General features: G+C 42.3%; 1 protein-coding gene across 2 annotated transcripts; it reads left to right on the top strand.

The window, feature by feature from the left end:
• Positions 1 to 153: 153 nt before the first annotated feature.
• Positions 154 to 21,359, top strand: LOC119393240 (dolichyl-diphosphooligosaccharide--protein glycosyltransferase subunit STT3B). Of its 2 annotated transcripts, none has more exons than XM_037660154.2 (16): positions 154 to 411; positions 1,244 to 1,352; positions 2,564 to 2,673; positions 5,019 to 5,107; positions 5,528 to 5,682; positions 6,938 to 7,037; positions 9,429 to 9,527; positions 9,737 to 9,883; positions 10,346 to 10,549; positions 11,125 to 11,378; positions 12,643 to 12,830; positions 14,427 to 14,598; positions 14,722 to 14,895; positions 14,991 to 15,104; positions 15,562 to 15,828; positions 20,746 to 21,359. In XM_037660154.2, exons 1-15 carry the CDS (start codon positions 248 to 250, stop codon positions 15,826 to 15,828), a joined length of 2,346 nt encoding a protein of 781 aa, XP_037516082.1. In that variant the 5' UTR covers positions 154 to 247; the 3' UTR covers positions 20,746 to 21,359. The 2 variants fall into 2 exon arrangements, with proteins under 2 accessions (XP_037516082.1, XP_037516081.1); XM_037660153.2 differs by having other exon boundaries at positions 156 to 411; positions 15,562 to 15,768.
• The last annotated feature ends 4,531 nt before the right edge of the window (positions 21,360 to 25,890 follow it).

The following is a 25,890-nucleotide window of genomic DNA, read 5'->3' as shown; positions in this document are numbered from 1 at the left end:
TGGGTAACTTACGGGTTTTAATTTCGGTTCGGAATAAAACCGCATTTAACGCGCATCCTACTCCTAATCGGCAAAGCATCGATGCCGTAGGAGTCTCTCTGAACTTTTATTGTTAATAAAAACGTGCCGCGTGGCTTCTGCTGACGCGCAAAGTTGGCGCTGTCGTCGTCCGAAGCCAACTGTTCCTCTCCTGTGGCAGACGCTGGTTGGTTAGCATTCCCCTAACAACGTGTCGGTGTTTACCGACATGGCGGGGACCGGCAAGAAGGCCGACGGCCTGTTTCGGCAAAGTATCGGATGGCAAACCCTACTGCGTTTCACAATTTTGGCTCTAGCATGGCTCGTCGGATTCAGCTCCCGACTGTTCGCCGTAATTCGCTTCGAGAGCATCATCCACGAGTTCGACCCATGGTAAGAACCGGTGTCCGCAAGTTCGCCCCCTTTCTGGTACCCAAGACACGTAGTACTGCTACTGCGCAAAGCGTGTATCCTCTTACGACCTCGAGTACGAGGGCCAGAAAGCGACTACGTGGAATACCAGTCCGAGTGGTTTGCTTCGCGCAGGCGCCACGCGAACATGGAACGCGCGAAACACGGAAGCACTGGCACACGCACGGCGCCTTGCGACGTGTAGCGAGCACGGAATTCCCCTTTACTGTTCGCATATTTGCAGGGCATATAACTTAAAAACTAACCCCCAATACTCTTAACTAGCCGAACTTCTCCATATTACGCTTTCGCACCGTTACTTTCCAACGAGGCTCACCTACGGGCAGAACTCCAGAAAGCCAGATCGCGAAAAATAACCGGATATATTTTCATTGCATATCGAAATAGTGATACCTAAAGACTATAGTACAGTACAAAAACGTCCATTTCCCTTTTCTATCGCGAGTGTTTGCCATTTAATTGAAGAATGCTCACAGTCCGCATTCCATGCATACGTGTCGCCAAAACGCAAGCATTTTTCGCTTTTAAAACAGGTGCGTCTAACGCGTATCGAAAACACGCTGTGTTTGTCTGGCCTTTTAAAGCTTTGATTTGCGCAACGGAAAAAGGGGTATTCGGAATCGCGCTACCGTTTTGGTACCGCTTTGGTAACTACGCGTGAAGCAGCTGGCTAAGCGCAGCGAGGCGCAGTTACACGCTACGCAAGCTCTGACCTCGTTGGAATCGCGTGATTTACGCTTGTAATGCTGACATCGGTGCTACTCGCCTTACGCTCATGTGTGGGTTCACGCAGGTTCAACTACCGCTCGACACACTACATGGTCAAGCATGGGTTTTACAATTTCCTAAATTGGTTTGATGAAAGAGCTTGGTACCCACTTGGAAGGATAGTGGGTGGAACGGTAGGTCTTCTGGTTTATTCACATTCTCTGCATGATACAAAAGGGTATGAACTGCTGTTTGGTCCCGTTGTCCAGGAAGTGCAAGTTCGCGTATAATGGTTTAACAAGATTTCTGTGACAAAAGTCATCCCGAATGTTCATGTGAAGGAAAGGTCATGAAACTAAAACTATCTTATGTTGATCATCTCATGAGAGCTGCCAGTTCAACGGAGCAAAAATTAATGCTTGCCAAAGTAAGAGAAAATGTGGTTAACTGTGCTGCGAGATGGTTAGATGGTAATCTTCAGGCCACAGGGAAATGTCTGAGCAAGCTTAAAGAACTTGTACTAAATAGATCTCAGTGCCATTCGGTGGCACCTGACAACAACACCAACTGTATAACATTGTGATATTTTTTACATCACTATTGTCACATGTCATTGTGCAATTTAAACTCCACTGGCAAGAGAAATTTCTAGACTTGAAAAATTCTAACACTCAAGATGTACTCATATAGTGGAATAACTAACAGTGCAACGAGGTTAGAATACGGACAGTAAGAAGAAAAGGGCACAGGAATACTGTCCATATTCTAACCTTGTTGTGCTGTTAGTTATTCCACGAGAACATCACCAAATAGCCCAACTTGCGATTCTGCGTACTCGTATAGCATTGAACTTGCAAGAGCTGCTTGTCTTGCTGAAGAAGTGTAAACACACTTTGTGCTAGGTAAAAAGCACAGGAAATAAAAATGAATAAGCACAGTAAAATTTATATGCACACAACATTTAGTCCAGTGCCCAACAAACTAGAACCACAGCTGTTACTACAACTTACAGGCACTCTGTCATACAGCTGTGCAAGACGCATATGAATAGAGCAAGCATCTGCACTCTAGCGTGACTGGCGCAAGGATTGTTGAACCTTTATTATTGAGCGATACCTTTGTCGTGGCAGTGGCGCAAAATGTGATGCGACATTGAATGAATTGGAGAGTGATTGATAACACCTCATAAATAATGAGTGTCTGGCATAGAAAACTGAGCAATGTCGTTGCCAAACACATAGAGCCAGTTGCATAAAAAGTTCTTGTACTTTCCTTTCTCCCACTTTGCTCACATTAGAAGCTGTGCTTGATGTCAGAATCGCTTAGCGTGTGACAAGTGTTTTTATTATATAAGTTGTCATAAACTCTCCTGCATTGCTTTCTTTTTCAAACTGGATTTATTCAGGTCTACCCTGGGCTTATGATAACTTCTGGTGCTATCCACTATGTCCTAAGCCTTCTCCACATAACCGTGCACATACGGGATGTGTGCGTCTTCCTAGCACCAGTGTTCAGGTAAGGCTGTGCCTGACACCAACATTCCTGTGTACATTTTCAGTTTCATTAAGTGCATGAGAGACACGGCACACATACAGCTTTATACAGAGCTTATTTTACACCATTCATGCTCTCTCAAGGACATGTTATTCAGCTAATGGGAGTTTGGTCGCATTCATCGATTCTTCGGCTGATAGCAGCGCAGTCTCTCCAACCAGTACCTAAACGAATGTATTCAAGAAGGCTTAACATTCTTACTGGAGGAACTTTAAAGAAAGTGAGCATGCTGCATTATTCTGAGCAGCAAAGCACTTCAGCTTACATTTTTGAAACTGCCAATTAAACTACTGTGCAGACTGACCATATTATGTTAATGCTAATATTCATCTTGTTGATATGCACTGCTGTGCTGCATAGCCATGCCATTAACTGTTTGCTCTCTCAAGAAAGGAGCATTAGCTCAGATTTAAATAAATGGAAAAGGAAAAATCACTTTTCTCGGCAACCACTGCACCGAACTCTGTGTATTTTGTTACATTTTAAAGAAAAAGTTAAGTTCTTATTGTAAAATTAAAAATTGATGTAGTTGCACAATTAAAAAGTAGGGGTGTGCGAATATTCGAAATTTCGAATATTTTTCTAATAGTGTTTGCTATTCGATTCGCACTGGAATTTTACTATTCGAACTTCCCAAAAACAAATACAGTCAACGTCCGAATGAAAGTGCCCCCTTCAAATTTTTAATATGCTTCACCTCATTACACTTTCGTATTGCGGCAAAGCTATCTTTCAAGCTCCGTTACGGTCGAACATAGCCAAGACAAAGTCAACATCCGATTAGAAGTGGTTCCTAGATTTTCAATATGCTTCACCTCATCACACCCCCGCATTGCAGCAAAGCTGCCTTTCAAGCTCCGCTACGGTCGCAAGTGTATTAACTCAAGAAAACGCTGGTTCCAACATGGAGATGAAAGATGTGGCAGAGGTCGGGGCTGAATTAAAGCTGTTTTGGACCTGAAGTTTGGGCAGGAAGTTAAAAAAATCGGACGCTGAAGCTCTTTAGCATCCAGAATTTCAGATGTTCTTATATATCAACGTCTAATAGGTAGATTTGTAACTCCGGACTGGAAGGGAGCACACCCTTGTCCGCCACATCAGTTCAAAGAGGAGGAGAGGCTGAGGAAATGGCACCTTTGCCTATCACGTGTAAAGTGTTGTCTGCAACACTTTGGTTGCACCAAATCATGTACATAAATACAATTTGGCCTCTACATTGAGCTTCAACCTAGCGAAAAGAAACACTTTCATGTTGCTATCACATAAGAATATGCTTAGGAATCCTCTCCAATGTTTTTTCTGCAATTTCACTTCGAAGTATTCGAATTCGCTTGGCACCCAAAATTTTGCTATTTGCGCAGCTCTATTAAAAAGTATTCTTCTAAAGTATATGCATCTAATTCTGTAGCCAAAATGTCTGTAAACTTCACAAGGTAGTAGCATCTATAGTGGACAGAATTGTTGCATTATATAGCACTCTAAAATATGCCATGAATTTGCAAGTAGGACTTCTGCATAACCTTTGTAAAATTGAAACAAATTCACATAAATTGTCAATTTTTGAACTACATTAGATGCACTTAGAGAATCCAGTTTACAGGACTGTAATGTTTGTTTTGGTGTAGAGTTACAAATTAGTAAACTTTGTGCTACTCTTTTTAGAGATTCTTTAAAATGTTTGTAAAAAATTTCAGGCCCGAAATCGAAGTTGTGCTGCTGCAGTCACTACAGTTTAACATTTTCTCTGTGCAGTGAATTTTGTCTATATTGGTCAAGAGGTTGTCCCTTGAAAGCACTTCTATGTTTTACACCAATTTGTCTTGGCAGCATCATAGTTGCCCTCCCCTTCCCAAGCCAGTTTCCTCTCCAGAACTGGTTTCCTCTCCAGAACACCAGAAATGCTAGGACTGGCAGTAGCATTCTTTTTGCCACTTGTTTTGTGGCATTCAGTGGATATTTCAGAATACATTGTTGAGCCGCAAAAAGCTGTGTTTGCTGTGCCAAACTACGTAAAATTGCTCAGAAGTTCCTCGGGAAGAAAAAATAAGCTAGCTTTGTAATATCACCCGAGGAGTATATGTAGTCGGGTATGGTTACTACTTATGTTCACTTAATAAAGCAGCTGCTTTCCTTCAGCTTGTTTCAAGCTGAACTGAGTACCTCCACGTGGAAAAGCGGTTTTGATAGTGACATGAACTTGACTATAGCGACAGAATAAAAAGTGCCTGGTTTTTTTTTTACTTTTTTCATTTAGCTAGCCTTGAGCTATTTCTGACACACTGGCTTTGTCCTTTTTTTCATTTCAGTGGGCTCACTGCACTAGCAACATACTTTTTAACAAAAGAACTTTGGAATGATGCAGCAGGTCTTTTTGCAGCCTGTTTCATTGCTATTGGCAAGTACTCGTGCTTTTTTGCTATATCTGGACTGCTCTTAAATCTGGAGTGTTTGGCTGTAACGGTGGACAAACTGAAGTGAATGAGGAAATTTATATTGGTCTACCAATATAGAAATAATGATTAAATTACCACGTGTGGCATACTACAATTTAGTCACACTTCATGATACAGAGTGCTCTCGGTGGAGTAGAACATGCTAACTTGTCATAGCTTGTTTACCTGTGAAAATATATTGCTTATGCAAACGCACTACTATTTGTTTACAGTAGTCCACCACATCTGAGGTGCTTTATACGCTCCATTGTCTTGAAATACTCTTCGAAGCATTTATCCAGTTAACTTATTTTTGCTTCTTTTCTTTCAGATTTTCTCTTGTCAGATTCTAACAACTAGTTCATGTTAACTTTTATTTTCAGTACCTGGCTACATCAGCCGTTCGGTGGCAGGAAGCTATGATAACGAAGGCATTGCCATCTTCGCACTCATGTTCACATACTTCCTATGGGTCAAGGCAGTCAAAACTGGTGCCATCTTCTGGGCAGTTCTTACTGCACTTTCCTACTTCTACATGGTAAGTACGTGATGGCATAATCACAGACTTGCACAATTCTCATTATATAATAGCCAGATTTCAGAGCTTCTCTGTGTCTGTCATAATCGGAACAACTATTTACGATTTCTTGTGCGGCAGGTTGGGCAAAATGGATTTGAAGGGTGTATAAATGTACTGTTTCTGCCACACTTCGCTGCACTTAATTTTTCGGACCCACTACATCACTCTGACCTTCATGCAGGGCTTCTGCCGACACCACAGAAATAGCTATACTAGTGGCAGTGGACGTTTGGACTTCATTTTGTGAATGTTATGACTAAACATATGAATATTTTAGTATAGTTAGCATTATTAGGAAATGTCGCTCAGTCTGCTGTATGCCTGGCCATATGCAACCTCATTCACACCAACATGGGTGTTAATCTCTGATGGTGCCCACCCCCTTAGAAAAAAAATAAACCATGATGCACAGATTCAAGCACCATTGTATATGTTCAGACTGATCGGATTTTGAGCTGGCACTGCTAGATAGCTTATTGGCTCAAGAGATGGCATATTGACGCGACAGGAGTCTGGCTGCAGTACATGCCTCATAAATAATCCACTAAAGTGGCGGCAGTACGGTGTGCCATTACAACTCTGCAATGTTAATCACATTAACTTGAACAGATGCCGAGATGTTTTCTTCGGTGTAATTTTTTCTATATCATTGTAGCTGCTTCTGAAGAGCAAGTGCCTCATCACAGTATCGCTATGGTATAAAGTTTGCAAATTTATTAATAGGGCCAACATCTTAAGTAAAATAACAGTTCATTACTATTTTTTACATCAAAATTTGTGATTCATCTGCAATATTAGTTTTTCTAGCTCCAAAGTTCGAGATGAATTTGTCAGAAAAGAAAATGTTTTTACTGCACAGGTAATTGTGTGCTTGGTCTAACCCAATTGTAGGTCACAACCTTAATGAAAGCCAACAGATAATGAAGCCAGGAAGGTATAGGGGACGTTAATTGGACTGTTTTAACTGCATTGTATTAATTACGATATAAATGTGAACATAGTAAAGGGGACGAAAAGACAACTTGCTGCTGGCAGGGACCGAACCTGCTGTAATTCTGTCCCTTTCGTCCAACTGTTGGTCCCCACAAGTATGTTTGAGCCACATTAGCAATGCCCAGTTCTGATCGTCACATCTTCATTTACAGTAATAAGCCTTTATTATGGTTGGCTGGACTGCATGTATATATAGACTTTTTCCTTCTTCCTTTGACAGGTCTCTGCCTGGGGTGGCTACGTTTTCATTATTAACCTTATTCCACTGCATGTGTTTGTGCTGCTGCTGATGAACCGGTTCTCTAATAGAATCTACATAGGTGAGTAGTGCACAGCTATCTACAAAAGGCTTTTGAAAAGGAGCACTACATGCCGCTACACTGACATTCCTGCAGTATGCCGTGCATGTGCTTTTAGTAAGCAAAATACACTAAATAATCTTGTATTCTCCTTGGAGAGCATGCACACGCTGAATTTTGTGCAATAGGTACAAATAAAAGGAGTGCTCAAGAACTTGGAATAACTGCATTGCAGAAAAAGTACACTGGCGTGTTCAAGCATGTCTTGAGATACTTGTGTTCTGTTCAATTTTATGCTATAACAGAGATGTGGCAGATGTTACATGTGAAAGAATAGTGTTCTTCGTGACCCCAAATGATTTAGTGGCAGTTAGTACTGTATGCGAGCACTGAAGTGCAACCTACATGTGTTCACATCATACTTTATTGCCTATGGAGCTCAGAAAAATGGAGAGCTGAGCTAGTTGGTAAGTATTCATTCTAAAAAACGGGGCATGCAAACCAGTTTAACGCACAGGTTACTAGTCTTTTAGATGTAGGTTATCCTCGCGTTGCAGTGGCCACTGTTGCTGAATGTTTAAAGACGTCTGCTTTGTTAAGTCCAAGCATGATTGCAGAAAGTGATAGGAAAAAACATGTCGTAGGGATTCCTTACATTCATTGTGTAGCTCACATGCTAAAGAAACTGGGAAGTAGATATGGTGTTAATGTTGTTTTTACGGCTGCTAATAAACCAGGTAAGATTTGTGGCGCTGTGCAGAGAAAGAATGAGTGAGTAATAGACAAGAAGCGGACCAACATTTGTTTCGTATAACACACCAACAAATTCACTGATTGCCGTACAGGTGTGGTGTATAAGGTTCCTTTTAGCTGCGGCCGCTTCTACGTAGGACAGATGGGCCACTGTGTCAACCAGAGATTATTGGAACATAAGAGATTGCTAACCAGAGGCTCACTTTCTAATCTTTCTTTTAGAGCTGTGCGAATAGCAAAATTTTGGGTGCGAAGCGAATTCGAATAATAAAGATTGAGTGCGAATCGAATCGAATAATTTCGAATAATTTTCGAATATTTCACAAACATTTTTCGAATAATTCGAAGTGAAATTACAGAATAAGTTGCAGAGAATCCCTAAGCGGAATCCGTAGCGGAACTTGAAAGGCAGCTTTGCCGCAATACGGGGGTGTGATGAGGTGAAGCATATTGAAAATCTGAAGGGGTCACTTTCAACCGGACGTTGACTGCATTTGTCTTTGGGAAGTTCGAATAGTTCGAATAGTAAAATTTCAGTGCGAATCGAATCGAATAGCAAACACTATTCGAAAAATATTCGAAATTTCGAATATTCGCACACCCCTACTTTCTTTACATTGCCAAGAGTGTAAGTGCACACCAAAATTCGATGAATGCGCAGTTCTGTACAGGCACTGGAATGAAGAAACTCATGTAATCATTGAGGCATTGCGTATCAATAATAGTGGTAGTGCATGCGTGAGTCAATCGTCGATTAACTTGCATAAAGAAGAAATCAGATGCCTTAACATTTATCTTTCACGTAGACCCCCACGCATGCCGAATTGATAGGTTCGCCTATTGCCTGGGCATGCGCAGATGAGTTTTCATGCCTTCTTTCTTTTCCGCCGTTATGCGCCTTTGCAGTTGTTAGTCGGCGTTTGTGTCTACTCCTTTCTTGTGTCAGTGTTTGCACGCCCTGTCTTTTAGAATGCCTATGGAGACTTTGTTTGCAGTAATAGTGGTGTTTCAACAGCGAAGCTGTGAGTCAAACCATAATAACGGCAGTGGTGTAAAAACCTTGCCGCGCCGTTGCCTAGCAACCGCTGAGCACAGCATGCGTTCTGCGATGGAGACTGCCGCGCATAGCGTCCTATGGCAGTTTAAAGGCATAGGCGCAAAGAGAGAGAAAATAAGATAGAAAGAGCAAGCAAGCATCGCGACCAGATACCGCACTACCTGGCGAAGTCGTGCATGCGCGGTAGCTAAGCCACGCCCGCCGACGGAGACATTGCACGCAACCTCCGCTCTACAGTGCATAGCCTAGCTGTGCCCGATCGTGCCTAGACAGCCATGGGTTGTCCTAAGAAAGAGCATACTCCCGAGGAGGAAGCCGTGCATCTTGAAGCTAGACGTGTCTGTTGACAGGGAGTACGAGCGGCGGCAGGCCCGTGCTTCGCTGTGCCAATCTTTGCGTGACTTGGTGCAAACTTTCCAAATTTTTTACTAGTACTATGCTCATTAGATTGTCACTGCTTTTGCTTTGAGCATCTTTTTTTTTTTTTAAGAAACACGGTGACGCTAATGTTTCATCACGTCACTGTGATGAGGAAGGTGAGCAGGCGATACATGTGACACTTATATTGAGTGTGTGGTGATGTGTGGAACATTTCTTTCCAGCTTACAACACTTTCTTCATCCTTGGCCTGCTCATGTCCATGCAAATTCCATTTGTTGGCTTCCAGCCAGTGCGCACAAGCGAGCACATGGCTTCAGCAGGTGAGCTATCTTCCTTTCCACATCTCCCGGAAAATAAAGTGGCAGCAGTGCACATGGTGGCCTGACCTGTTGTAAGACTTGCTGCATTGTGCCTGCTCTCAATGGTGACACATTTGCTGTGGTGTGTCATGGCAGTTGTCATCGTTGCACCTACTAAACAATTTCTGATAATTTACTTGTTTTTTCTCCCTCTCTCTCTCTCTCTCCAGGTGTATTTGTCCTGCTAAATGCCTATGCCCTGCTCAAGTACCTGCAAACCTTCTTCTCCCGGTCCGAGATGAAAACATTATTCTTTGGCGCTGTAGCTGCAGTAGCTGGACTGGTGTTCCTGTCTGTTGTCATTCTTACCTATGCAGGTGAGCAGACTCAAGTTTGTGCTGCAGGCTGCAGCAATGTAGGAGAGTGTTTTTTTTTATCACTGCAGTGTTCTGTCTCATTAGGTGCACAGTCTGGTAATTCAACAAGTTAGTGAATTTCTACTGGCATACACGTTTCAAGATTCTTAAAGTACTAGAGTGCTGCTTTGTTGTTAATAGAATTCCAATTTGCAAGTTTTGTAGCTTTTCTGAAGATCGACCAGTTATGACTGACTTTTAAAATGGTTCTAATTGTAGCTTCAATGTAAACACTAGTCTAGTTTAATAACTTGGTAGTATGTTGTCTGAGCCAATATTTAGAATACGTTCAGTTGCAAGAGAAAAAGCGCAGATCAATTTATATATTTGAGTCATGGGCTCGTGTTTTGCACCAAGAATGTCATTGTAGCTAGCACAAATCACTAAGGGTCATCCTCGTCCTGTTGCTCTCCTTACTTGCAGGCTACATTGCTCCATGGAGTGGCCGCTTCTACTCTCTATGGGACACTGGTTATGCCAAGATCCACATTCCAATCATTGCCTCTGTGTCCGAGCACCAGCCGACCACATGGTTCTCCTTCTTCTTTGACCTGCATGCCCTGGTGGCTACATTTCCAGTTGGCCTCTGGTACTGCGTCAAGAACATCAACGATGAGCGCGTGTTCAGTGGGTCTTTCTTTTGAGTCCTCCCTTTTGTGTTGGCTGCTAGGGCTGAATAACGCTCACCAGGTGTAACGTTTTCTAGCACTGTTTTGCTTGGGTGCCCTGTGCTAGCACATTCTCGACGGCTACGCAGTTGACATTGGACATTATCGTGACGAATTGCTGTAGTAATGGAAGTCTGATGACAGCTTAACAAAGAATAGAATAGGTGCTATCTTTATGGTTTGCATTTTAAATTAAGTGCAGCGAGTTAAATGGTTGGAATGAATGAAATGTAACCCAGAAGTGTGAAATCTTTCTAAATGAAAGATGCTGGGAGGTCTAGCGGCAGTATTTTTCTTCGTTTAAAGTGTCCTTGTATAAAGATTTTTTGTTATGGCTAAGAAGCCTGTGTCCGTAAATTAGTATGTATGAACCTTTTACCAAGTTGTCCTCCGTACATTGCATTGCATTTTGTGTTGTCGAACTTGTTTCACGCAGGTTAATGTTTTGCATATCATTAACAGTTTTCTGTGCCTGAGAGCTACACTAAACAAGCGCTCAGTGTTTGCATTGCTTCTGTGTTCATTTGCACGCAGTCGTGTTGTACGCTGTGACATCGGTGTACTTTGCGGGTGTGATGGTTCGGCTGATGCTGACACTGACACCCGTGGTGTGTGTGCTGAGTGCCATTGCCTTCTCGAGCACCCTGAAGCTGTACTTGCAAGAGGAGGAGCCCAAGGCTGGCCAGCAGTCCAGCAGCAACCACCAGGGTGGCCAGGCCAGCAGCAGCAGCCAGGGCGACAGTGAAGACAGTGATGACAACCGCGAGAAGAAGAAGCTCTATGACAAGGTGAAGGCATGAAGATGTCTATTAGCTTTTTTTTTTTCTTGCATTGTATGTATTCTTTAAAGGCACCTCACATTATTTCTTGCTGCTCTAATACTATACTCCTGTGCATGCACTAAAATGTACCCTGACAGTTTCATGGTTTGGAACCTGCCGATGCTTTAATATGCAAGCCCATTTCCGTACATACACTCAAACCTCATTATAACAAAGTCACACCTGCCACGAAAATAACTTCGTTATAAACGTTTATTTTTAACACTGTAGCTATGACCAGACTATTCTTCATTACTTCGTTATAACCGATAATTCGTTATATCCGTATTCGTTATATCGAGATTTGAGTGTACAATAACGACACTAAGCTTAATCTCCAACTTGAATTCACCAATTTTGACAATTGGAAATGTACAGTACATAGATCATAACCAAGCGCTTGAGTGTATGCCATGAAAACATTTGAAGGTTTGAACAGCAGCCTTCATGGCCTTTTGGTGGAGCCTCAATGTACCAAAGAAATCCAAAAGAAAGGGAGGAGTCAAGGTAAGATGGAAGCTTGCGATTAAAAATTCATAAACGGGGTTTGTGTGCTGAAGCCGACGTTTCGACAAGCGGACTTGTCTTCTTCAAGGCTGCAACTGCTTTCCTTAGCGCTTGTGTGTATGTGCTTTGTACTCTCACCTCCAATCCAAACAAAGGAGAAGGAGAGGACAACTGCGAAAGTGGGGGTGGAGGGAGAGGCCGCTTGTCGAAACGTCAGCTCCAGCACACAAACCCTGTTTACGAATTTTTATTCATAGTAAAGGAAGGCACACCGAATGCTTGCAAATATAATTAATTGTATCAGCGTACTGGAACTGCAGTAGAAGAAAAAAGATGGGGCTCATGGCATAGAACTGACACACTCCCACAGAAGACGTGGTATATGAAAAAAAAAAAGAAAAACTGGCAAGGGATGTCACTTGCTGGTCGAGGCATATTGAGTGCACGCCTATGTTGCCAGTGGCCTTCACCTCTTGGCAGCAATGCAACAGTAACATTTAAATTTCTTCGTGTTTTCTTTAATAACAAGAGAGAAGGAATATAGGAAAGGCAGGGATATTAAACTACTCCAGTGAAACTCCATAGATGGTCCTTAGTGCTACATTTGTACTTTCAGTGTATATATATAGCCAAAATTTGATTCAGCATGGTGCCTCATAAGATTTTGCTGTATCGGCATACTTTCATACAAAATGAGATGGTTAACAGGCCTACCATTCTGCAGGCAGGAAAACTTCGCAAGATCAAGTCTGACCAAGGTCGTGAGAATGTGGGCCTAGGCACCAATGTACGGAGCATAGTGGTCGTTGTGCTGATGATGATCCTCATGATGTTTGCCGTCCACTGCACCTGGGTCACCAGCAATGCATATTCCAGTCCCAGCATTGTGCTTGCATCCTACAGCTCAGATGGGTGAGTTACCGTATTTACTCTAATCTAACGCGCACCTTTTTTTCGGCAAAACGAGTCGTAAAATCGCATGCGCGTTAGAATCGAGTACCGAAAAAACGGTTATCGTATTGCCATCGGCATTTCAAAATGGCCGCCTCCTACGCGCCTCGGCCATTTCTGTCATTGTTTCAGTTCGTACGTGTGCTGAGGAGTTTGTCATCTCGTTCTGCATTCGCATCGGCGGCATGGAAGTGCCCCCTCCAAATACTCGACGAGTGCACCACGATGTCGCATTTCAAAGAAAAGTTATTACATGTGCAGAGACGGACGGAAATCGGGCCGCATCGCGGTCGTTCGGAGTTGCCGAAACGTGCGTGCGAGACTGGCGCTAACAGAAGCAGAAGATTGTTTTACAGCAAAGGTTTACGAAAAAGTTTCTGTGGACAAAAGCAGGGCCGGTTTGCCGAACTCGAAGAGCGCTGACAGCGACGAGGAGTTGTCCGACAGCGACGAAGACTGATCCATTACGCGACTCGTATTACCGCCGTAGTGGTGACAGTTTCAGCGGCAAGGCCCGCCGTTTGACTTTGTGTTTTCTTTTTTTGAAACTTTAGTTCTTTAAAACCCAAATACCTGTTCTTCTGAATGTGCGAAGGTGGACTCCTACGTACTTTTGTTCATTTCTCTCATGAAAAATGGGTGCGCGTTAGAATCGATGTTGTACGTTTTTTTTTTTTTTTTTTTTTTTTGGTCGCGGAAAACAGGTGCGCGTTACAATCGAGGGCGCGGTAGAATCGAGTAAATACGGTAACATCAATTGTGACAAGTCAACCCAACTGAATGTTTGTTCACATAGACTAGAGGAAATGAAACCAGATTGCTCGGGAAATCAGGCAGCAAGGACTTGCAGACCAGCACTGCAACAAACGCAAGGACTTGTCTTTGGCTAGATGGGTGTACAGTAGACTCTCGTTAAACGGAACCTGAAGGGACCAGGAAAATGTGTTTCATTTAACAGGAGTTCCGTTTACTGAGAGATGAACAGAAGTGCAGAGTCCAAGTATGAAACCAATTATATTAGATGCAGTTGTTCCGTTTAAGCAGCAGTTCCGTTTAACAGATTTCCGTTTACTGAGAGTCTACTGTATATTGTTGAAACATCACTGTATTGATGCTGCTACCTAGTTCTCTAGCTTTAAAGGTTTACGCCTAAAATGAGTCCAGCCTTAAAGATTAAAATTGCTTAAACTTGTATGTACTGCTTGGAGCTAAGAAAGGTCTTGCTTAGTTTCCTTTCCATTTATGGCAGCATGCTGAGGTTGCCAGTGAGTTAGATTTTTTAATGTTTCCATGTTGCAAATTTAGCAGCAAACAGATTTTCATGCAGTTCATGCAGGCCAGGACATCCAGAGCATACAAGCTTATGCCAGTGTGAATTTAACATTTTAGTTTATGCTGAAAGAAACAAGGTTTAACAATGAGCCAAAACTTGTAACCACAATTTGTACGTAGAAAGATGGCCGGCAGCTTATGACTTGCAGTTTAATGTGTTTGTTGACATTATCTGCATGCACTAGCATACTTGTGTTGATGACGCTGGCACACCTATTCTTTCAGGTCAAGAGCCATTTTGGACGACTTCCGGGAGGCCTACTACTGGCTCTCTCAGAACACCCATGAAAATGCACGTGTGATGTCATGGTGGGATTACGGGTACCAGATAGCAGGCATGGCCAACCGAACAACTCTGGTAGACAACAATACGTGGAACAACAGCCACATTGCACTGGTCAGTGCCTCTAACGTTTAGCACATTTTTTACGGTTCCCAATCCTGCAACCGTCTTATGTGAAATTTTCCAGACTTAAATTTGCAACTGTTTTTTGTTTTGTTTTTTCGTAATAACTTGCAGGTAGGAAAGGCCATGTCTTCAAATGAAACTGCAGCCTACGAGATCATGAAAGCACTGGACGTGGACTACGTCCTAGTCATTTTTGGCGGTGTGATTGGCTACTCTGGTGACGACATCAATAAGTTCCTTTGGATGGTCAGAATTGCAGAAGGTGAACACCCCAAGGATATAAAGGTAAACCACGACTGTGTTGGTGTATCCAAAGCCTTGTGTGTCCTTCGGTGCATTCTGTACAGAATGAATGAGCTTGCGTATTCTGACTGTGACAGGAAACCGATTACTTCAACGACAAGGGAGAGTTCAGAGTAGACGAGTACGGATCCCAAACACTGCTCAACTGTCTCATGTACAAGATGAGCTATTACCGCTTTGGTGAAGTTCAGGTAAGATGGCTGGCATTTTCAATAGCTTTGAGCTTGCATAACATGATCATTAATATTGTACATTTGAGGTCACAAGGATGAACTTGAGGCAAATCTTTGACAGTCGACTTTAGATTTGACCCTGAAGAGACAGATGAAATTGATGAAGTTATTGAGGTAGAAAAAAAAAGGAAACAGACCGCTAACTCATTTGGTAGTAGTACTAGTACATATTTGCCCTGATTGTATAATGAACCCAACACCACACTTAACATGCACCTACGTTATAAACAAATGCCGCAGTATTTCTTTGTAAGCGACCACCACGAATTCAGGCACATGTAAGCTGGCCAGCCTAGTTTGAATTATCGGTGTGCCAACAGTATTTTTTTCTAGGAAACCCTTTTCCCCGTGTTGGATACTAGTATATAATTGCAGTGCCTACAACCCTCCAACACTGAATCCACTTGCCTTTCAGCTCGACTACCGGTCACCGCCCGGCTTTGACCGCACACGCAACATGGAGATAGGCAACAAGCACTTCACCCTGGAGCACCTTGAGGAGGCATACACAACCGAGCACTGGTTGGTGCGCATCTTCAAGGTGAAGAAGGAACCCAACCGTCCACGCATCCCGTACGTCCAGCGCCAGATCAAGGCCCGGAGCACCTTTGTTTCGAAAAAGGTAAAGCCACAGGCTGGGGCCTCCCCAATCTACAGCAGCGGGCAGAGCAGGCCGCCTTAGGTGAGGACTGCTATCGGCATTCACACATGGCACGTGCCCCGCCTGTCTCTGCCTGCTGCATCTATCAGACTGCCTGCGTGTCTGGCCACAGTGTGCACTGCAGTTGTCACTGTGCGGCTTGCTTGTGTAGAGTGCTCTGGCTGAAACCTGTCTGCAAACCACTTTGAACAAAGCAAGCATGGATAAACAAAGAAAACTAGGGGTGTGCGAATATTCGAAATTTCGAATATTTTTCGAATAGTGTTTGCTATTTGATTCGATTCGCTCTCGAATTTTACTATTCGAACTATTCGAACTTCCCAAAGAAAAATACAGTCAACGTCCGATTGAAAGTGACCCCTTCAGATTTTTGATATGCTTCACCTCATTACACTCTCGTATTGCGGCAAAGCTGCCTTTCAAGCTCTGTTACGGTCGAACTTAGCCAAGAGACAGTCAACGTCCGATTGGAAGTGGTCCTTAGATTTTGAATATGCTTCACCTCATCACACCCCCGTATTGCGGCAAAGCTGCCTTCCAAGCTTCGCTACGGTCGCAAATGTATTAACTCAAGAAAAGGCTGGTTCCAACATGGAGATGAAAGATGTGGCGGAGGTGGGGGCTCATTTAATGCTATTTTGGACCTGAAATTTTGGCAAGAAGTGCGAAAAATCGGATGCTGAAGCTTTTTAGCATCCAAAATTTCAGATGTTCTTATATATCGACGTCTACGAGGCAGATTTGGAACTTCGGACTGGAAGGGAGCACACCCTTGTCCGCCACATCAGTTGGGTTTCCACAGAAGTTGAAAGAGGAGGAGAGGCTGAGGAAATGGCACCTTTGCCCATCACGTGTAAAGTGTTGTCTGCAACACTTTGGTTGCACCAAATCATGTACATGAATACAATTCGGCCTCTACATTGAGCTTCAACCTAGCGAAAAGAAACACTTTCATGTTGCTATCTCATAAGAATATGCTTAGGAATCCTCTCCAATGTTTTTTCTGCAATTTCACTTCGAAAAATATTCTAGAAATATTCGAAAAATATTCGCTTCGCACCCAAAATTTTGTTATTCGCACAGCTCTAAAGAAAATAAAGACTGTTCGTTGCCAAAATCGGCACGTAAGATTAAGAAATACAGTAGACTCTCGTTAACGGAACCTGAAGGGACGAGGAAAGTGTGTTCCATTTAACAGGAGTTCCGTTTACTGAGAGACGAACAGGGGTGCAGAATCCAAGTACAAGACCAGTTATATTAGATGCAGTTGTTCCGTCTAAGCAGCATTTCTGTTTACTGAGAGTCTACTGTAAATACTGTACTTATAGCATACTACAGTTGAACCCACATACATCGAACCCACATATAACGAATTATTGTGTAGTATGTCAAACAGTTGTAATATCCCTATGAGTATATTTTTGATACATAAAATATTTTACATATATAGAATTACCTATATATTAGGGGTGTGCGAATATTCAAAATTTCGAATATTTTTCTAATAGTGTTTGCTATTCGATTCGATTCGCACTGGAATTTTACTATTCAAACTTCCCAAAAACAAATACAGTCAACGTCCGATTGAAAGTGACCCCTTCAGATTTTTAGCATCCAAAATTTCAGGTGTTCTTATACATCGGCGTCTACGAGGCAGATTTGATTTGGAACTCCGGACTTGAAGGGAGCACACCCTTGTCTGCCACATCAGTTGGGCTTCCACAGAAGTTGAAAGAGGAGGAGAGGCTGAGGAAATGGCATCTTTGCCTATCACGTATAAAGTGTTGTCGGCAACAGTTTGGTTGCACCAAATCATGTACATAAATAGAATTCGGCCTCTACATTGCCTCATTCTTGATAAGACGTATATGAAACACCACTCCGCCAGTGCTTCATCAACCTAGCGAAAAGAAACAATTTCATGTTGCTATCTCATAAGAATATGCTTAGGAATCCTCTCTAACATTTTTTTCTGTAATTTTGTTTCGAAGTATTTGAAAAATATTCGAGAAGTATTCGAGAAATATTAGAAAAATATTCGATTCGATTCGCACCCCCCCCCCCTTCAACATTCGAATTCGTTCGCACCCAAAATTTTGCTATTCGCACAGCTCTACTATATATAGAGCTCTTTTGTGACCCCCTTCAGATTCGATATATGCAGGTTCGATTATGCTCGATGAACGTTCTAGGTGCCGTTCAAGGTAAGATCGCTTAGTTGCACAGATTGGTAGTTGAAGGGGTTGCACCAGTCTTCGTCAATTTAAATTGCCCAGTACATGCAGGGCCTTTTAAGTAAACTTGCTGGCAATCTTGGAAGTTTTTTTTTATTTTTTATACAAGTACCTGCAGCGCCACGAGGGCATTATTGCAGGGGGGCAATTCAGGAAAAAATAGATACAATAGCAAAATATATGTAAATTCACATACAGACATGAAAATGTGAGCAAGCGATGGACTCCGCGTGAAAAATTGGCAACACATGCGAACGAAAAAAAAAAGTATCAGAAAAAGCAGGGAGACAGATAATTAATATCTCACGGGAGATCAGCATGTAAAAACGATTGGAATTCGGATAATGTTTTACAATGAGATATACCCTTTGGAAGTCTGTTCCAGTACATGGAGGTGTGAGGAAAAAAAGAACATTGAAACACATTCGTGCGGCAGCGCATTTCCAAAACCTTACATTCATGATCACTACGTGTAGAGATGAAGTGAGGGGGGGAAATGTACAAGTTATGTTTTGCCTTTTTTAATCAAGCCCTCACATAGTGCCAGTGTCAGTCAACGCAATGAAATTTGCCAAATATTTTCCTCCTGTTAAAATGCAAGCTTCTCTTTTAAAAAATTTGAAACTTTATAAATGGGACAAATATTTTGAGAAGCTGGTGCGGTATTTTCACATAGCTGAAACCTAGACTATTGGACATTTATGGCTTTTACATTTTTCAACCTCTGGTGTCCCTTTCATCAAGTTGAACTGATAAATGCATACATAGATGTTAATCTGTGTAGGCATAACTAAGTGGCAAATAATAGTTACGATACACCTTACATTTTTTAGAGTCTCTTTAAGGCATGTGCAGCATAAATAGAAGACACCATCCAAATTGATGGTCCACTCACGTGCATGTGGTAGGCAAGTTTCTTGTCAAGATTTCCTAAACAAGAATCGCGGCTTGTTACTCTATGGGCTGAATGTTTGACGTGTCGCAGCTATAACGAGTCATGTTTGAACTAGCTGTCTTCTATGCACCTGTTTCTCTTCGGCTGCTAGCCATTAGCCAGCTATATAACTGCAAATCCGCATCTTACTATAAGGCTCTGTTAAACTGCTATCTGTGAGGTGCTGTTATGTCTGCAGAGATCCATGTTGTAGTGAAGCACCTGAAATTGCAGCACGGCTTGCCTGACTAGGTACTACTAATCGATCTTTACACAGTTGCACAAAAAATTACATAGCATGGTCACAATTAACAGCATGACAAAACCATATAACTTTTTTTATTATCAACAGTTTTTCCTGCTTCTGGATTGTAGATCCATCAAGTATTATCAGTTGGTTTTATTTTTGGCATCGTAGCACTCATGTGGTTATGAACAAGCACACAAGAAAGTGAAAATATTTAAGGAATTTGCTTGAGTCTCTGGAAAACATACTACTACTACTACTACTACTACCATGTTCACTAAGGTTCGGCATGCACACTCTGATGCATTTGGTACCGCAGCGTTTTTACTTTTCTGGTCTTATCGTTGCTCTAGTTTGCATTTATGCAGAATACAAAATTTGGTTCATGTGTGACATCCTGGCAGTGTGCACCTAAGCAGTCCCAAAAGCCATCGTATACTGATGCTGTCCTCTCTCCCTTGGCTTATGCAGAAATCAGAAATACACAAAGCACCTGTTAACTATGTCAAAAACACCCAAGGCACTGCACGTAAAATTTAATGCTGATTGAGGATCTGATTTCTTGTTTTGTTCGTTTGACTGCCATGACAAAAGAAAATAGGTTAGTATGTTTCACGGTGCAAGCATATTTTGGTGTACTCAATGCAAACTTTGGCACAAAACCACGATTGTATACTAAATAGTGTCGTGGTACAGGTGGAAGCTATACACATATTTTGCAAGTCTTCTAATACAGTACAACTTCGTTACAATGGATATTTGTATATATACCGTATTTACTCGAATCTAAGCTGATGTTTTTTGTTTTTTTATTTCAAAAAAACGATGTGCGAAAGTGGGGGGGGGTGTCGGCTTAGATTCAAGTACAATGATTAAGGTTGTTTGTGTTCTTGTTTGTTTGTTTTTTTTCTCCTGGCCTTGCGAATTTCAGGGGTCAGCTTAGAATCGGGGCCGGCCTAGATTTGAGTAAATACGGTAAATGACTACATTATAAGGCCAGCAAGCTGGTCAGCACTCCCTTTTAGCAGTCTTCTGTACCACAGACATCCCAAGTTCAATAGCTTCCAACTTTGGACATCGCTTTGCATACTTTCAGGGCAAACACAGTCCATGGTCTCAGGATACGCTTACACGGACCTTATGGTTAAACAGAGTGGTGCGAGAAAAGGCATTGGCACATGACCTACAATCTTTCTCAAGCCTCTTACAGAAAACATCGGACTAAGTCTGTTGTTTGACCATGTGTGTGTCTGGTACTGGTTCACTCCAGTTATAACAGACCAATTTAGTGTTTACGCAAAGGTGTCTTGCAACATTATTTTGATACTATACATGCTTCTACAACAGACCAAAATCTTCACTAGTATCAAGGTACGTTGTAATGAGGTTATCTACTGTAATAAGCCTGGCCTAAAAAAGAATGTTTCTTTCTAAAATGCTCAAAACAGCTATAGGTGACACAGTGTGTATATGATAAATAACCGTTTCAGTGTCGTGTTAATATTGTTTCCCTCATTTTTCAGAGCTTACGCAAGAAGAAAGGATACATCAAAAACAGGCCCGCTGTTGTAAAAGGAAAGAGGTCGGCAAAAACCATGTAGGACTATCAAATCAAATTACTTTACAAGGAAAAAGAAGCTGTAAATGCTGTCCCCAATGCACGTCGAAACCTGCGCATAGTCATCATGTGAAGACGAAGACTTGTTTTTTTTTTTTTCCTCATTTGTTCTTTGTTCTTTTTCACTTGCTGCGGACAACCGTGGGTGCCTCCATCCAGTGTGTTGTGTGTGTGCGTGCATCGGAGTGTGCAAGTTCAGCTTTTGTTCATTCGCGACAGGTGCAGAACGAGCAAGCACCTGCTCTCTCTCTCTGCATTTGTTTTTCCTGTGGCATTCAGTGCTGTTTGCGCAGCTGACAGAGAGATCCCATCGCCCAGAGGAAGAAGCTTAGTTTTTATTTACCACTGTTTTTTGTTGGCTATTTTTGAACTATTGTGGGACTTGAGTGAGCAAGCACTTCTGTGGTGGTTTTGTTTTTTTTTTTTTTCCTCATTACTGTGTGGATGACTCATTATTGGAGAAAGTGTCTGGGGTTGTTGATATAATGAATTTGGTAAATAAAATACACTAAGGAAGAACTCGTTTGTCTCATGCCTCACTGATGCATACACTAAAACGTGGCTAACATCTGCAGCTTTTCATAAAGACATTTCTCTCTCTCCAAAATATGTGCTTTTCACACTAGGCGCAGCTTCAACCACACTTGCCCAAACTCGCTATTCAGTGATAAATGGGAGTGAAAAGGATCACAAAGGCATAATTTTTTGTTGTAACACTATAAAGTAGGGGTGTGCGAATATTCGAAATTTCGAATATTTTTCGAATAATGTTTTCTATTCGTTTCGATTCGCACTGGAATTTTACTATTCGAACTTCCCAAAAACAAATACAGTCAACGACCGATTGAAAGTGACCCCTTCAGATTTTCACTATGCTTCACCTCATTACACTCGTATTGCGGCAAAGCTGCCTTTCAAGCTCCGTTACGGTCGAATTTAGCCAAGACACAGCAACGTCCGATCGGAAATGGTCCCTAGATTTTCAATAGGCTTCACCTCGGCACACCCCCGTATTGCGGCAATGCTGCCTTTCAAGCTCTGTTACGGTCGAACTTGGCCAAGACACAGTCAACGTCCGACCAAAGTGGTGCCTAGATTTTCAATATGTTTCGCCTCATCACAGCCCGGTATTGCGGCAAAGCTGCCTTTCAAGCTCCGCTACGGTCGCAAATGTATTAACTCAAGAAAACGCTGGTTCCAACATGGAGATGAAAGACGTGGCAGAGGTGGGGGCTCAATGCTGTTTTGGACCTGAAATTTGGGCAGGACAAATCGGAAGCCAAACTTTTTAGCATCCAAAATTTCAGATGTTCTTATATATCGACGTCTACGAGGCAGGTATGGAACTCCGGATTTGAAGGGAGCACACCCTTGTCCACCACATCAGTTGGGCTTCCACAGAAGTTGAAAGAGGAGGAGAGGCTGAGGAAATGGCATCTTTGCCTATCACGTGTAAAGTGTTGTCGGCAAGACTTTGGTTGCACCAAATCAGGTACATAAATACAATTCGGCCTCTACATTGCCTCATTCTTGATAAGACAACTATGAAACACCACCCTGCCAGTGCATCAACCTAGCGAAAAGAAACATTTTCATGTTGCTAACTCATAAGAATATGTTTAGGAATCCTCTCCAACTTTTTTTTCTGCAATTTCACTTCAAAGTATTCGAAAAATATTCTAGAAATATTCAAAAAATATTCTATTCTATTCGCACTCACACTTCAATATTCGAACCCAAAATTTTGCTATTCACACTGCTCTAATATAAAGTCTTAAAAAGTATAGGGTAAATTTACTATAATACAATGAAGGCAAGGGAGATTGTGGAGGTGACAGCCAAACCCATTTCTTTCACATTGTACACAGGGGTCCACTGTTAAAGGGAACATCGGAGCGTGTGGCGCCACCACCGGCCGTCGACTGCAACGAGATTCGCGCAGACTCAGTGAGCACTGTGCTCTTTCGTCTCGTCAACGGTTCGCTTTGCGGCAATTCGCAGCGCGGAAGCAGAGGGCAGCAGACGACAAAAGAGCACGACTCACTGCACCTGCACGAAACTCGTTACAGCCGCTGGCTGGCGGTGGCACCACACGCTCCAATGTTCCCTTTAACAGTGGACCCCTGTGTACATGCAGTACTTTGTAGAGACCTGAAAATAATCAAAGAAAAAGTTTTCCTTATAACATTATTGAAATCTACAGCTATTCTTCCACACTCAAGGCCTTATTTAATTTTTATAAGATCAGTATTTCATCTGCAGTGTAGACCTATGCAACTTGTATGAGCTGAATATGAAATGTTTTTAAGTAACCGATTTAGCTTGCCAGAATATCTGATGATCTAGAACAGCTAGAGCTACAATTAAATTTTTAACATAAAGCCAGAACTGTGTATCGCAAAGCGCTGAGCACAGAATTCTAATTCTCTGCACATATATTTAAAAAATCCGGTTTTGTTCTTTACAGTAGTCATGGTACTAACATTTAATTTTGATCGACTGCAGACTAGCTATGATAGCATTTGAGAACTGTTAGCAGCATTGCACATATTGCATATTATAGTATGTAGCTATCTAGTAATAATCACTTTCTGCTGAACAGATTTTTTCCCTACTGTCTCCGGAAAGGATAGAATCAGCATGAAAAACTGTACAAGTCTGTTTAGTTTCGTCAGGTTTCAACAAAATACAGGAAATATCTCCACAAACCATTTCCCCCCTTAAAGCCACCACAGTACCCATAGCTCCACACAGTTTCTTGTGTATCTGTACTATATGTATGGTTGTGAGCAATATGAGAGGGAACGCCGAATTCATGTTTAATTAACGATTACTTGTACCGATATGAATGTGACATACTGAATTGCAATAGATAGCTTTCTGCTTGAGTATTTAGTGTTATAAACACTTTTGCACTTGCCAGCTGTGTTCAGCCGCTACGGCCTTTAAAAGGCGATTTCAGTGTCCCCTCATATTGCTCACAACTGTTCATCAGCCTCAGGAGTGTTAGCAAGAGCCACTTATGGCCACAATATTGCGAGTAGGCAAGGCCCTCGCCATGCTGTGAGCCAACAATAAGGAGACTTCGGGCACTAGATAATTTTTTTCTTTTGCTGGTTACAGCTATATGAAGAGAACAGACAAAGCATAGGGGAAATTTAAGAGTATATGAACATCCGCATGTGCTACACTTGACTGCATAACAGATCATTCCATCTGCTATTTGTTTCTTTTACTGCATAACACAGCCATGTTGCAGTGAAGCTTATTACAGCAAATCCACCGGAATGAAACACAAATAAAAATTCATATTCTGAGAAATGCACTTTGCTCATTTTCCTTCATATTTTGCACATAATTTCTCTTCATATACAATGCCCCTTATGAGAGAACCTGCCAAAGCAGTGCTGTTTCTTTGGCACAGATATTTTCAACAAGTTATCGCATTCTGCTTAGGAGAAGCTCACTTGCAAACGTACAGCGCAGTGCAGTGTTCTAAATATCAAGTGTGCAGCTCAACGGAAGTTCAATTTAAGCGCAGATGAGTATAGAGCTGTATGTTTGAGTTGTTTTTCCAAAGGGATGTAGCATCTGTCTGACAGCAAATATTTCTACAGATCAGAGTCTGCATGGTAAAAACATGTGCTTCCAGGGGCACTGACATTAAAGGGGTCCGTAGCACCATAAAAAATTATCATAGAATGACATACTATTGGACTCTGCCGCCTCACTGATCACCTGCCAGGAAAAATTTTTCAAATCCGTCAAGTGCAAGTGCAGTCGATGCACGAGCCAAGTGTGTTCCGTTTATTTCGTCAGCACAAACGCACTGGAGGCTGCACAGACGGTGTGCTGCCCAAAAGTTACATCACCAAGTGTCATGCCCTTCAGCATTTTCTTTTTCACAGCAGAAGCTGCCATGAGGTCACAACGGCCATTTATGGCGCCGCAGTTGTCCGTCGCCTCTGCTTCCACTGTCCGTAACCGCTATCGCATGAAATAAGAAAAAAAAAAACTGAATAGGAAAAAGATATCCAGGATAGAACGGTGTTCGAACATGGGCCCTCTGTGTGGAAGCCCAGTGTTCTATCTCAGAGCCATGCTGGTGCTTGAAACTGCTTTGCAGAAAACCAAATACAGGCTTCATGTCCGGAAGGAACCACATTAACACATGTAATGTAGCGTGGTAGAAGAGTAAAATAACAACCAGGCATCACACAACGCGAATTGCGCAACGAGTGGGTTGTTGAATGCTTCCAACCCATTACAAAGGGCTCTGCCATAATTCTTCATCGTCATCAGGCACAGCATCAACAAAGTGCACATAACGCCTTACAGTCGTTTAGCGGGTACCACGGTTCTCTGCAGAATGACGAAAAATGGTATAGTGGCTGCTTTCCTACTTCATAAAAATTATGATGATTTATAGTGTAGTGGGTTTCTCGCAAGTGCACTTCTTTTGGTTGCCAAGGAAGCCCATAAGGTACCCGTGAGCCATTTCCTCGGGTCTTAATAAAGTTCTTTCCCTCTCTCTATCTCTTTCTCACGCTAACGTATGTGATATAGCGTGGGGGGAGAGTGAAATAACGACCAGGCGTCAAACAATGTGAATTATGTAACTAGTGGGTCGTTTAAAACTTCCAACCCTTTACGAAGGGCTCAGCCATCATTATTCATCGTCATCAGCTCTCGCATCAACAAAGTGCACATAATGCCTTACAGATGGTATCTCGCTTCTCCGCAGAATGACGAATAATGGCTTAGTGGGTGCTTTCTACTTCACAAAAAATGTGATTTGTGGCGTAGTGGGTACGTTGCTGGTGTACTTGTATTAGTAGCCCCAAGAGAGTTTATAACGGGCTCTAGAAATGCTGGTCTTCCAGCTATTGATGTGACTGTGCTGCGTGCTCCATGCAGGCCTGGAGTTTTTTTTTTTTTTTAACATAGTGGCCGCTACTTATGGTTTGGACATGCGTAGTGCCAAAACATGGCGGTTGCGGTACCTATATGATACAATAGACAGACTTTAGAGGAAAAGTTGGGTCAAAAA

The sequence above is a fragment of the Rhipicephalus sanguineus genome, chromosome 5 (assembly GCF_013339695.2).
Source record: "Rhipicephalus sanguineus isolate Rsan-2018 chromosome 5, BIME_Rsan_1.4, whole genome shotgun sequence".
Taxonomy (NCBI): Eukaryota; Metazoa; Arthropoda; class Arachnida; order Ixodida; family Ixodidae; genus Rhipicephalus; species Rhipicephalus sanguineus.
Note: the sequence above shows the minus strand (reverse complement) of the source record. Positions and strands in the feature narration are given on the sequence as shown.

What these genes read in the sequence shown, in the direction of transcription:
- LOC119393240 (XM_037660153.2), top strand. Translation starts at nt 248, where the DNA reads ATGGCGGGGACCGGCAAGAAGGCCGACGGCCTGTTTCGGCAAAGTATC. An exon ending in ATCCACGAGTTCGACCCATG is followed by an intron (nt 412 to 1,243) that starts GTAAGAACCGGT and finishes GGGTTCACGCAG; the next exon opens with GTTCAACTACCGCTCGACAC. An exon ending in GAAGGATAGTGGGTGGAACG is followed by an intron (nt 1,353 to 2,563) that starts GTAGGTCTTCTG and finishes GGATTTATTCAG; the next exon opens with GTCTACCCTGGGCTTATGAT.